This window comes from Coffea arabica, chromosome 10c, assembly GCF_036785885.1.
Source record: "Coffea arabica cultivar ET-39 chromosome 10c, Coffea Arabica ET-39 HiFi, whole genome shotgun sequence".
In the NCBI taxonomy this organism is placed as follows: domain Eukaryota; kingdom Viridiplantae; phylum Streptophyta; class Magnoliopsida; order Gentianales; family Rubiaceae; genus Coffea; species Coffea arabica.
The window spans coordinates 40029514-40041894 of NC_092329.1; the positions used below are offsets into that span (position 1 = coordinate 40029514).

At 36.9% G+C, this 12381-nt stretch overlaps 1 protein-coding gene across 1 annotated transcript; it reads right to left on the reverse strand.

Annotated features, from left to right (window-relative positions):
* Positions 1–9326: 9326 nt before the first annotated feature.
* Positions 9327–12146, reverse strand: LOC140015705 (uncharacterized). The gene is made up of 4 exons (XM_072068480.1): positions 12063–12146; positions 11195–11533; positions 9842–9955; positions 9327–9414 (listed from the first exon to the last, which is right to left on the reverse strand). The coding sequence occupies exons 2-4, from the start codon at positions 11336–11338 to the stop codon at positions 9370–9372; spliced, it is 303 nt and encodes a 100-aa protein (XP_071924581.1). The 5' UTR covers positions 11339–11533; positions 12063–12146; the 3' UTR covers positions 9327–9369.
* Positions 12147–12381: the final 235 nt, after the last annotated feature.

Sequence of the window (12381 nt, forward strand, 5' to 3'; positions counted from 1 at the left end):
GGCTGCATACGTCGCTGGACTGAATCTCCTCGACTTATAAATGTTAACTGTGTGACGACCCCACCTCCCCCTAAGGCGAACCAGAGGGTTCGGCGGGCCGCCTACCCGGCTCTCGCCGGGACTCAGTCGTTCACTAAAGTCCTCAAATGAATTACAAGAATAAACCTCAAATATACATCACATGGTCCACAAATATACATCCAAGTCTCCAATAATTACATGTCACAAATGCAGCGGAAACTAATTCCCAACTATACATCAAATGATTCCAAATCCAAAACTGTACAAGATATAGGCCATCCATTCACGTGAATAAGCACAACAAGTCCTGTCTTCGCCTTGAGCCCTGTGGAGGGGAATAAAATATTTTTGGGGTGAACTAGAAGCTCAGCGAGTAACCATTAAAATCAGTAATCAAATCGGTTTCACAATATTTCTTTTCAATGATGTCATAAATCAATGATGTCATAAATCAAATGATAAGTCCAGAAACGATTACAGCATTTACAAAACATTAAATATGGAGTATCAATAATTCAAGAAACATGTACAATGGAAAGCGATAGTAACATTCATGAAAAGGATACGTTCATTTTTTTATAAATAATCCCTCGTTCATCTTTTTATTCGTTCATCTTTTTTTTTTCCGGACGTTGGCCGGTCTCCACCCATCCGGACGTAGCCGGACTCCACCCATCCGGACGTAGCCGGACTACAAGGTAATACTCGAGTATACCAAATTCACCCAGGGTCACCATATCGCCCGACCGAGTCCGCTTCTGGCTCCAGTCGATCGGTAACGAAGGGCAGGGCCCAATTCAGCCAAACGGCTTACATTCATGCGCAACTAGCATTTAATCATTAATCATTGAAAATTCATATTTATTTAGGTCGAGTGCGATAAAGAACACACTCGCCTAGAAAACTCGTTTTAACAATCATCAAAAGCACTTAACACATTATAAATCAATAATAACAAGCCAATAAGTCAAGAAATACAGCAAACAAGGAACACTCATATGCAAGCACGCATGATATGCAAGAAAACAGTTCAAAAGTAACTTTGGAAACAGTTTAAAGGTAAATAATGCAGGAAACGGTTCATAAATAACTTCAGAAATAGTTTAGGGTCACTCACCTCCATGGCTCAGAAACCATCCATCATATATCATTGCCTTGCTCAAATCCAAGTCTTAGATCACAAACTCAATGCAAACAAGTCCTTTAAAAGTTCGGACAGCACTTTCCCTAAATTTGCTTACTTTTCCAGCCATCATGGCTTCATGATTTCCTCATTCCAACCCAAAGGTACACACACAACAACAAGTTCATCCAATAGCCATTCAGCAAGCTCCAAGTAGTACAAAGACAAGTCAAGCTAGGAAAAAGTCCGGAAATGAAAGTGAAGCTCAAAACCAGAAAAACAGTTTTGACGTCATTTTGCGGTAATGGTACCAAAGGCGCTACGATTGTCGGATGAAGGTGAAAGACCCACCGTTTCGAAGCTAAGAGATAGGGGTACAATATTACAGAAGGTCACTCATCCCAGTTTCGAGTGTAACCAGGTCAAAAATGCAAGATACTACATCGGAATCACAAAAACAGATTCACCAAAACGCATTCTAGCGGAAACATCATAACTCAGGCTCTCCAAGTTCAAATCTAGAAATTCCAAAACCAGCTGAAAGCTAAGAAACAGGGATAAATTTTATCAGAAGGCCTCAACACCCAATTCGGAAGCAATTCCAGCCAAAACAACCAATTACAGTCGCAAATCCCAATTTCGGTAAACCAGAACAGCAATAGTAATTTTGGACTTTTCTCATTCCACACTACTCCAATTGATCTGAAATTTTGTAGGCACCTTTAAAATGTCATTCTCTACAACTTTCATGTTTTAAGAAAAGGCCAATTCGGCCTCTATCTAGGACCTAAAAATTCGGACAGAATGTTCGTCACAAAACCCTCACTTTTCAATTTTTGGTCCAAAACAGAAATTGGTTGCAATTAACCACTTTTCCCACCTCATAGAGTTAAACATCATTTCCAATCATCATATATAGCCACACAATCATGTTCATATTAAAACAGAAAAATCCCCAAAAATAATAAAACTTCATCACTTCAACCACAAATCAAGAAATAATCCATAATATTGCATCTCATACCACCACCAATCATGATTTAAGCATCAATTAAGGGAGGAAAGAGATCCTTCACCACTCACCTTGGTAACCAAAGAGATGGAGAAACCTTGCACTTAAATCTTCCAAATCACTCCAATAAACACCTCACAAATACTCACTTAATGTTTTCTATGGAGCAAAAACAAGATTCAATGGTTGATTTGGTAGATTGGAGTAAGATTGAAGCTAGAAAGTGGAGTAGAAAATGAAGTTTTCTCTCTCTTATTTTGCTCCTCTTAACAGCCGGCCATGACAATAAAAATGGGAGAAAAATTGGGTCCATATTGGTTTTAGTAAAGTTAGAAAAGTCTTGGTCAAATTCAACATCCAACGGGTTTGTGACACTTGGCACCTCTAAGCTTTAATCTTATCTTTTTGTCTCTCCAATACAAATATCTTAACACATTGTAAAATAATATCACTTAATACAAAATTCCAACAAGTTGTCAAAAATATAATGCATTTACCGCACTTGCGGGTCCCACGTCCAAAATACGCTTTTAATTTCTCAAAAACTAACCGATACTAGAAAAATCATTTTAAAACTATCTTTGCTCATAAACTTTATCTGGGGAATTTTTCTAATCAAGAAAATGTAGAAAAGGCGGGCAATTAAATAAAATAAACCTTAGAAAATTAGAAAATTTCCGGGTTCTCAAACTCATTTTTTTCGGGGCGTCACAATCTCCCCTCCTTAAAAGAATGTCGTCCTCGACATTCCCTCTTGTACCAATCAAGTCAAGACATCCCGCACAAATCTCTCAAGAGTCAAATCAAACCCACAGTCCGGCATCCTAAACTTCAAGCTTAGGATACACTACAGACATCTGAAGCCTAAGCTCTGATACCAACTGTGACGACCCCACCTCCCCCTAAGGCGAACCAGAGGGTTCAGCGGGCCGCCTGCCCGGCTCTCGCCGGGACTCAGTCGTTCACTAAAGTCCTCAAATGAATTACAAGAATAAACCTCAAATATACATCACATGGTCCACAAATATACATCCAAGTCTCCAATAATTACATGTCACAAATGCAGCGGAAACTAATTCCCAACTATACATCAAATGATTCCAAATCCAAAACTGTACAAGATATAGGCCATCCATTCACGTGAATAAGCACAACAAGTCCTGCCTTCGCCTTGAACCCTGTGGAGGGGAATAAAATATTTTTGGGGTGAGCTAGAAGCTCAGCGAGTAACCATTAAAATAAGTAATCAAATCGGTTTCACAATATTTCTTTTCAATGATGTCATAAATCAATGATGTCATAAATCAAATGATAAGTCCAGAAACGATTACAGCATTTACAAAACATTAAATATGGAGTATCAATAATTCAAGAAACATGTACAATGGAAAGCGATAGTAACATTCATGAAAAGGATACGTTCATTTTTTTATAAATAATCCCTCGTTCATCTTTTTATTCGTTCATCTTTTTTTTTTCCGGACGTTGGCCGGTCTCCACCCATCCGGACGTAGCCGGACTCCACCCATCCGGACGTAGCCGGACTACAAGGTAATACTCGAGTATACCAAATTCACCCAGGGTCACCATATCGCCCGACCGAGTCCGCTTCTGGCTCCAGTCGATCGGTAACGAAGGGCAGGGCCCAATTCAGCCAAACGGCTTACATTCATGCGCAACTAGCATTTAATCATTAATCATTGAAAATTCATATTTATTTAGGTCGAGTGCAATAAAGAACACACTCGCCTAGAAAACTCGTTTTAACAATCATCAAAAGCACTTAACACATTATAAATCAATAATAACAAGCCAATAAGTCAAGAAATACAGCAAACAAGGAACACTCATATGCAAGCACGCATGATATGCAAGAAAACAGTTCAAAAGTAACTTTGGAAACAGTTTAAAGGTAAATAATGCAGGAAACGGTTCATAAATAACTTCAGAAATAGTTTAGGGTCACTCACCTCCATGGCTCAGAAACCATCCATCATATATCATTGCCTTGCTCAAATCCAAGTCTTAGATCACAAACTCAATGCAAACAAGTCCTTTAAAAGTTCGGACAGCACTTTCCCTAAATTTGCTTACTTTTCCAGCCATCATGGCTTCATGATTTCCTCATTCCAACCCAAAGGTACACACACAACAACAAGTTCATCCAATAGCCATTCAGCAAGCTCCAAGTAGTACAAAGACAAGTCAAGCTAGGAAAAAGTCCGGAAATGAAAGTGAAGCTCAAAACCCGAAAAACAGTTTTGACGTCATTTTGCGGTAATGGTACCAAAGGCGCTACGATTGTCGGATGAAGGTACAAGACCCACCGTTTCGAAGCTAAGAGATAGGGGTACAATATTACAGAAGGTCACTCAACCCAGTTTCGAGTGTAACCAGGTCAAAAATGCAAGATACTACATCGGAATCACAAAAACAGATTCACCAAAACGCATTCTAGCGGAAACATCATAACTCAGGCTCTCCAAGTCCAAATCTAGAAATTCCAAAACCGGCTGAAAGCTAAGAAACAGGGTTAAATTTCATTAGAAGGCCTCAACATCCAATTCGGAAGCAATTCCAGCCAAAACAACCAATTACAGTCGCAAATCCCAATTTCAGTAAACCACAACAGCAATAGTAATTTCGACTTTTCTCATTCCACACTACTCTGATTGACCTGAAATTTTGTAGGCACCTTTAAAATGTCATTCTCTACAACTTTCATGTTTTAAGAAAAGGCCAATTCGGCCTCTATATAGGACCTAAAAATTCGGGCAGAATGTTCGTCACAAAACCCTCACTTTTCAATTTTTGGTCCAAAACAGAAATTGGTTGCAATTAACCACTTTTCCCACCTCATAGAGTTAATCATCATATATAGCCACACAATCATGTTCATATTAAAACAGAAAAATCTCCAAAAATAATAAACTTCATCACTTCAACCACAAATCAAGAAATAATCCATAATATTGCATCTCATACCACCACCAATCATGATTTAAGCATCAATTAAGGGAGGAAAGGGATCCTTCGCCACTCACCTTGGTAACCAAAGAGATGGAGAAACCTTGCACTTAAATCTTCCAAATCACTCCAATAAACACCTCACAAATACTCACTTAATGTTTTCTATGGAGCAAAAACAAGATTCAATGGTTGATTTGGTAGATTGGAGTAAGATTGAAGCTAGAAAGTGGAGTAGAAAATGAAGTTTTTGCTCCTCTTAACAGCCGGCCATGACAAGAAAAATGGGAGAAAAATTGGGTCCAAATTGGTTTTAGTAAAGTTAGAAAAGTCTTGGTCAAATTCAACATCCAATGGGTTTGTGACACTTGGCACCTCTAAGCTTTCATCTTATCTTTTTGTCTCTCCAATACAAATATCTTAACACATTGTAAAATAATATCACTTAATACAAAATTCCAACAAGTTGTCAAAAATATAATGCATTTACCGCACCTGCGGGTCCCACGTCCAAAATACGCTTTTAATTTCTCAAAAACTAACCGATACTAGAAAAATCATTTTAAAACTATCTTTGCTCATAAACTTTATCTGGGGAATTTTTCTAATCAAGAAAATGTAGAAAAGGCGGGCAATTAAATAAAATAAACCTTAGAAAATTAGAAAATTTCCGGATTCTCAAACTCATTTTTTTCGGGGCGTCACAAACTGGGAGACGCCCAAACTCATAGGCAAACCTTGGACTCGAACCGGCATGGGCTTGGTCGGGAACCTTGGCGAGTCATGAGAATTACATGATAAGTTTGATCTATTGGAGAGATCTTGCTTGATATACTCATTGAAATATCGCCTTATAAATGACGTTCGGGCCCGGTGGGGGTATGTACGGTGGATGGATGGAAGTAAGTGGTGATCTACGGATTGGAAATACCAACCCGGTTGGCGGAGTGTCATTGCGGGAAGGTATATGAATGACCTTGGCAAAGCAAGTGGAACTTAGCTCATGAGAGTTACCATATCCTTGAATTATTTCTGTTTACATCTTATTGGAATTATCAATTACTTGTACTTTATCAATTGACTTGTTATTTGGACTATGTGCTTGCATGTGTGTTCTTGGCCTCACGAGCGTTTTGCCCACCCTGTAGATTTGTTTTCCTTAACTAGACTGGACATAGAATGGACTTGGAGAAACCCCTTTTGATGTACTTTTGGCTTAGGGTTTCTAATGTAATTTGGGCTAGACCTCTTACTGGTTGTACTTTTGGGAACCAAATGTATGATTTGGATATTCTATGTATCTTGGTGTTGTATATTTTAGGCATTGAAGTTTCCTTTGGATATTCGATGTAAGGCTTGGATAATTATTATAAATCATTAAGTTGAAGGCTTCCGCATTATTTAACTTGTCTTATTTAGTGGTGATGTCTGGTATTGCATTAAGCTTGAATGAAAATTGCTTGAGTCCTGGCGAGAGCTGGGCAGGCGTTCCGCTGATACCCTCTGGTTCACCTTAGGGAGAAGTGGGGGCGCCACAATGATCATCCACCCTTTAAATCTTAGCTTTTGTAAGTTAAATTACACTTAGAAGCTTGTAGCTTCATGTGAGTAGCTTTGGATTGTTGAAAATAATGTGAGTGGGCTCTATGAAATCCCACGATGGACTTGATGATCTGATTTGATGAGTTTGGATGTTATTTGTGTTGATTAAGTGTTAATCTAGTGGATTTAAGTTGAAAAAGTGGAAAGAAACCAAAGGGAGGTTGATGCAAGAGAAAGAGCCGATTCTGCCCTGTTGTTGCAGAGGCCTTGGTTCAATTTTTTTGTGATCAAATGGCCTTGATTTTGATGTAGATATGTTATATAGGTTGTGTGGAAAGTTTCCACAAAAAATCACGTGATTTGGTTGGGTAAAAGTTTCATTTTCGAAAATTCTTCAAACCTGGAAAACGTGTACAGAGGTGCTTTGGCAGCGAACTTTAAATGATCATAACTCTTTCCTCCGATGTTGAAATCAAGTGCCGTTTGTGGCATTTGAAACTGGACACTTCCAGTTTTCTAATGGTATAAAATGCATCCCCTGATTCCACTTGAATGAACCGTACAAGCCTTTCAAATTTACCTATCCTGTTTCATTGCTGCGTTAGAAAACCTGTTATGTGCTGTGACTTGTTGCTCAAATATGAGCTAGTTATGCACAGAATTTCAAAATGATTTCTTCTGAGAAATTGTAACCCTATGAATTTATTTTCCAACTCCACCAACCACGCCCAATTCCAAGTTGAATTGAGTGAGTTATGGCTGAATTACAGAACTGCATCAGAGAAAGAAAACCCTAATTTTGGGTTAGCCAATGGCTTATTTTGAATTGGGACTTGTTATTTTGAAACTTTTGGTGTTAATCACCTACCAAATTTATGTTGGATGTTTCTTAGACTTTTTATTCATAAATGAACCAGATTTGAGTTGATTTTATTGGCCAAAAGTTAGAAAAAGGAAAACGGAAGTATAAGGCAGATTTGCCTTGGAAATCCTTGGAACTTTAGTGGCTTTGTTAACTGACCTTCCGTGTGAATTTTTACATGAAATTTGACAGAGGGTAGCCCTTATGTGGTAGTGTAATCATACCAAATTTGGTGCCATTCCAAGTCTATTTCAATGCCCAACTGAAGTCCCAAAAGTCATGTTTCAAATCTGGAAATTCTTGATCAATGAGGAATTTTTAGCCAACTTTGGACTGCTCTATCTTGATGCTCGAAACTCTGATTTTAGTTTCGCTTGTTGTGTTTTAAGTCTTGATTGTAATCTATTTGAGTTTCAAATTTGAGAGGCTAGTTCGTATTCTGTGAATTTTGCCGAATTTCCAAAATTTGCCAAAAACCAACCCCCACTACTACAAAAATGTCCTTTTATGACATTTAAAAGCGTCATTATAGCTCGATGTAATGACGTTTGATCTACAATGATGCTCTGCTAGAAACGTCGTCCATTTCAGCGTCACTATAAGTTTTTGACAGTTACACGAGTCATAATTTATAGTTGTGTTGGCATTTGTAAACGTCATTATTTATCGTTTTAATGACACTTTCAAATGACAAGAAATACTAGAGAAGAGTTAAGGTTATATGAATCTAAAGTGATACTCTTAACTGTCATCTATTGGATCTATCTTGACGCTTCTATTATGTAAGTACAATGAGATATTATGACATATTTGCAGTATAAGTAGAATGAAATATTATGACACTTTTATGGTGTAACTAGATTAGGTTGTTTTGACACTTGTTAACATGAAATTTTTTGAATATTATGAACCGCAAAAATCGAAATGGTGACACTTTTAAGTGTCAATATATCATATTGCATTAGCCTTGTATACCATCCGGATTTTTATACCCAAAAGTAGAAATTACATTTCATCCGGCCTGCACAATGTAGATTCTAATTTTTGGAATAATAAAGTTATTAGTACCACCTTATAAAATAAAACCAAGTGATTTACGTTTTCATAGTAGTTAGTGCAATACAATCAGCCAAACTGGTGCAAAAGTACATCATCCAAGCAACTTACATAGCTGCTATGTCAACAAATTACATGCTAATTTAGAGATTTTTCAACAGTTATGAGTATTGCAGTAGGATTGCCAATACATATCAAAGAAGCAATAGTTCAACAAGAGTTCAACAAAAAAAACCTTGACAATGTCTTCAAAAAATAGCCATTTGACCCAAGGATCCTTTAGTTTTCTTCAAGATTCACCTACAAGTGTCATAAACCAAGAAATAGGAGTTACAAATCACATCTACAACTCTTCTTTTACAGTTTTAATGTTAGAAAAATAAATAAAAACTAAGTTAAACAAATGATAAAGATAAGATAAAAAGATTACTAGGTTTAAACTCACATGTTGCAAGCTATGGAATCTCAATGGATCCAGGACAGCGTGTGCAGCAACTGAGAAGGCCCAAGGAAGGTCAATTGTGGACAATATTTTATACTTCTCAGGTATTATGATAGTAGGACTAGGAAACACATTTGACAGATCACTTGGGTAGCTAACTTGGCTTCATCATTTTGGGTTCTAAAAAGGATGTGGAGGTCATTGATGATGTAAAGACAAATTCATGAATCAATAATCAGTAGCACATGGATATATTGTCTATTAATCAATTACAATCTGACCAAATGCTAAAATAGCCTACTTTGGACAATATTAGATTTCAAACAAGTGAGAGACACTTTAGGTCAAGCCAAGGCACGAGCAACATTCCCTTTGCCTCCTCTCTCCTCCTATCACCAGAAGAGCAACAAATCTTCAATGTGTCTCATGCTAGATGAGGACATGAGCATAAACAACCAAGAAAATTAAAGCACTACAAGCTATGTAGTAAACTGTGTTTCAGCTTCCACTAATTCCAGCTCTATAATTATGTTAACCAGAATTCAGTTGGATTCCCTACTCCAAGGAACTACAACTTCAATTTTGCATACCTAACTGGGAATAGTAAGCTACATATGTATATTATGCCAGCCAAGTAATAAGACTTGGAACACAGAATGCATGCCGCAAAGGAGAGGATTGGGTCTAAACTCTTTTAGCTCATTCCTGAGGCCTCCCAGGCCTCAGTTACACTTAAGAGAGTTAAAAGACAAGACTTAGAACAGACTGCATATTGGCTTATGATTCAACTCATAAATATGCATATACGCCTATTACCTCCATCATCCCAGTATGCATTGTAGAAACCATCAGAGGCTGGATTGGAAGAAATACAGCAGAGGCTGCCATGAGCAACTTTAGGTTCTTAGTGTGCAGTGCGCTTGACAAACACTACAAAGGAATCAGTAATAAACGTCCATTAGAAAACCAAAAGAGTAAAATGTAATCCAGATCTAGGTTATTCAATGAAGGTTTACTGGTTAGCTAGTATCCATAAAATGCTTGGGATAAATAGTATTGAGAAAATCTTACAGGTATTGAATCAACCTAACTGAACTTGTAGCAGAAAAAATACAAACTGCAATTGAACGCTACTGTTTATACAACAAGAATATCCTAATCTTTCCATTTCCTCTGTTCCTCATGCTAGACATAAAGTGAAAAGCAACAAATCAAACAATGGATAGTGAGGAACATTAAACCAATATGCTGTATGAGTGGACATATCTAAGCACAAGAGTTCTCTTTTCCTTTGAGTAACTTATCAGCAAAATGGCAAAGGTCCATGAAATCGATGATTATATTTTTTTTTCAGTTTTTAATATCTTTCTCTTTCTCTTTGTGAAGCAAGTTGCTCACCCTATTTAGCTGCTAGACAAGTGTAGAATACCTGAGTCAAAAGCTTATTTTTCAAATAGACACACAAGAAAGTCATTGTTACATATTACGTAATCTGATAATTTCTGTTATCACCCCTACTCAGTCAAGTCATCATTGCAAGATACAAGCTTGTCATTATATGTTAAGACATTCAGCAAGGTATTATTGTACAAAAATAAGAGATGAAAATCCAGGATAAATTAGAGCATACATGTTCTGAATTCACAGACATCCAGAGATGCATATTTAGAAAGTTAACTTTTTAAAACTGGAGACATAGACAGGCTGAGCAGATATACTCAATCAAAAGGATAAATTACAATAAGTAGAAGAAATGGTCATGTTGATGCTGTTGCAAGCCAGTAATTCTTAAAATTAAAGAAAAAAAGACAGAAAACATTTAAAGGCATGTAACTTAAGGGGAGGAATAACTGAGGGATGCTGTGAATGTCAAAAAATTAGTCTGTCAGAATTTTTGATGCCCCTAACAAAGGCAATGGCACATAGAAAATATCCAAGGACACTCCAAAGGTTTCAAAACATCCACTTATTACTTTCTGATGGATTAGAAAACCAATCTGCCACAATTTGCATGTACTTGTCCACTATGTTTCTATGCCAAGAAAATTTTCTTAGATGGAAGTATTGATACTGAAGGCTGAACAACAATTTATTCTACTTGATTCAACTTACGGAACTCTAGCAAATATAATGCGTACATCCAAAGACAACTATTCATTCATGGCATACCACTGTTGTTGTGGCTATCATTGTGTAGTCAGCCCATCTCAGATATTTCCTTAGTTTTCCTCTCGAAGCATGGTACAAGCTAGAGGCAAGCCATGTGAAGATGTATGATGCAAATTCGAAGATAGCTCTCCATGAGCTAACCATTGAGTATATCCCTTAATAAACCCTTTCCATATCAAGTGTGATTTGGCCTGCTCTCTCGTGACAAATACCCCATTCCCACACCTAATGCATGGGCATCAAATCATCTCCCCTATACTTCCATTCGTAAATGCAAAATCAAGAAAATCTTCTAAACCAGCTTTATACTCATCACTTGATCGTGACATACTCATCCATCTTTTATCCATGTTCACATAGATTTTAATTATAAAAAAAAAAAGAAAGCTTCATTAGCATCTACAAGATAATTCTACCTAAAATATTACTGATTTTTGCATCAAACATTTACTTAGATAAGAAAACTAATCCAAGTATCAAAACAGAATGTAAGAACTAATCCAATTGTTCTAGACATATCAAAACAGAATATTCACATATCCAGGTGTTCTAGACTTTTGAGTAATAAGAACTAATCCAAAAGTATCAAAACAGAATGATATAAAAAAGAAAGACAGCAAAAGTTCAATTCCAAATTGTAAGACACAAACTATCGAACAGATGGTAGGCACAAAGAATAATAGTCTACTGAATTCAAAATTAGTCCAATAATGTAGCCAATATCAATTTGAGATAGAGAACTTGGACAAAATATTAGCAACCCAACTAATCAGCAATAGAAGTTCTATCCAATTGAAAATAACTGCCACGAACTTTAATGTATTGGTAACCTAAGAGTAGCAGAAACTTAATGTATAATTTTGGTTACCAACAACTCCAATTTACTCCAAGTGGAAAGGGAATCAACGATCAATGCTCGCTAGATGGAATCGAAGATGATGGCCGCTACAAATTTAAAACTGCATTGATGGAATAAGCTTGACTTAGTCACCACTTGATATATGCTATGTATGTAAGATGCACTTTGCATTAGAATCCTACGGGCAGAGCATTCTATATCAAGTTCAATACCAATAATGCAAATGTTAACAAGTCAAAAACTAGGTTGACACTTCAACAATAATTCTTCAATCTAAAACAAAGATATCAATATTAGTATCGACAATCGCTAAAAACCAAATAACTAC

What these genes read in the sequence shown, in the direction of transcription:
- LOC140015705 (XM_072068480.1), bottom strand. Translation starts at nt 11,338, where the DNA reads ATGGTTAGCTCATGGAGAGCTATCTTCGAATTTGCATCATACATCTTC. An exon ending in TGATAGCCACAACAACAGTG is followed by an intron (nt 9,956 to 11,194) that starts GTATGCCATGAA and finishes ATTCCTTTGTAG; the next exon opens with TGTTTGTCAAGCGCACTGCA. An exon ending in TGCATACTGGGATGATGGAG is followed by an intron (nt 9,415 to 9,841) that starts GTAATAGGCGTA and finishes TTCTGGTGATAG; the next exon opens with GAGGAGAGAGGAGGCAAAGG.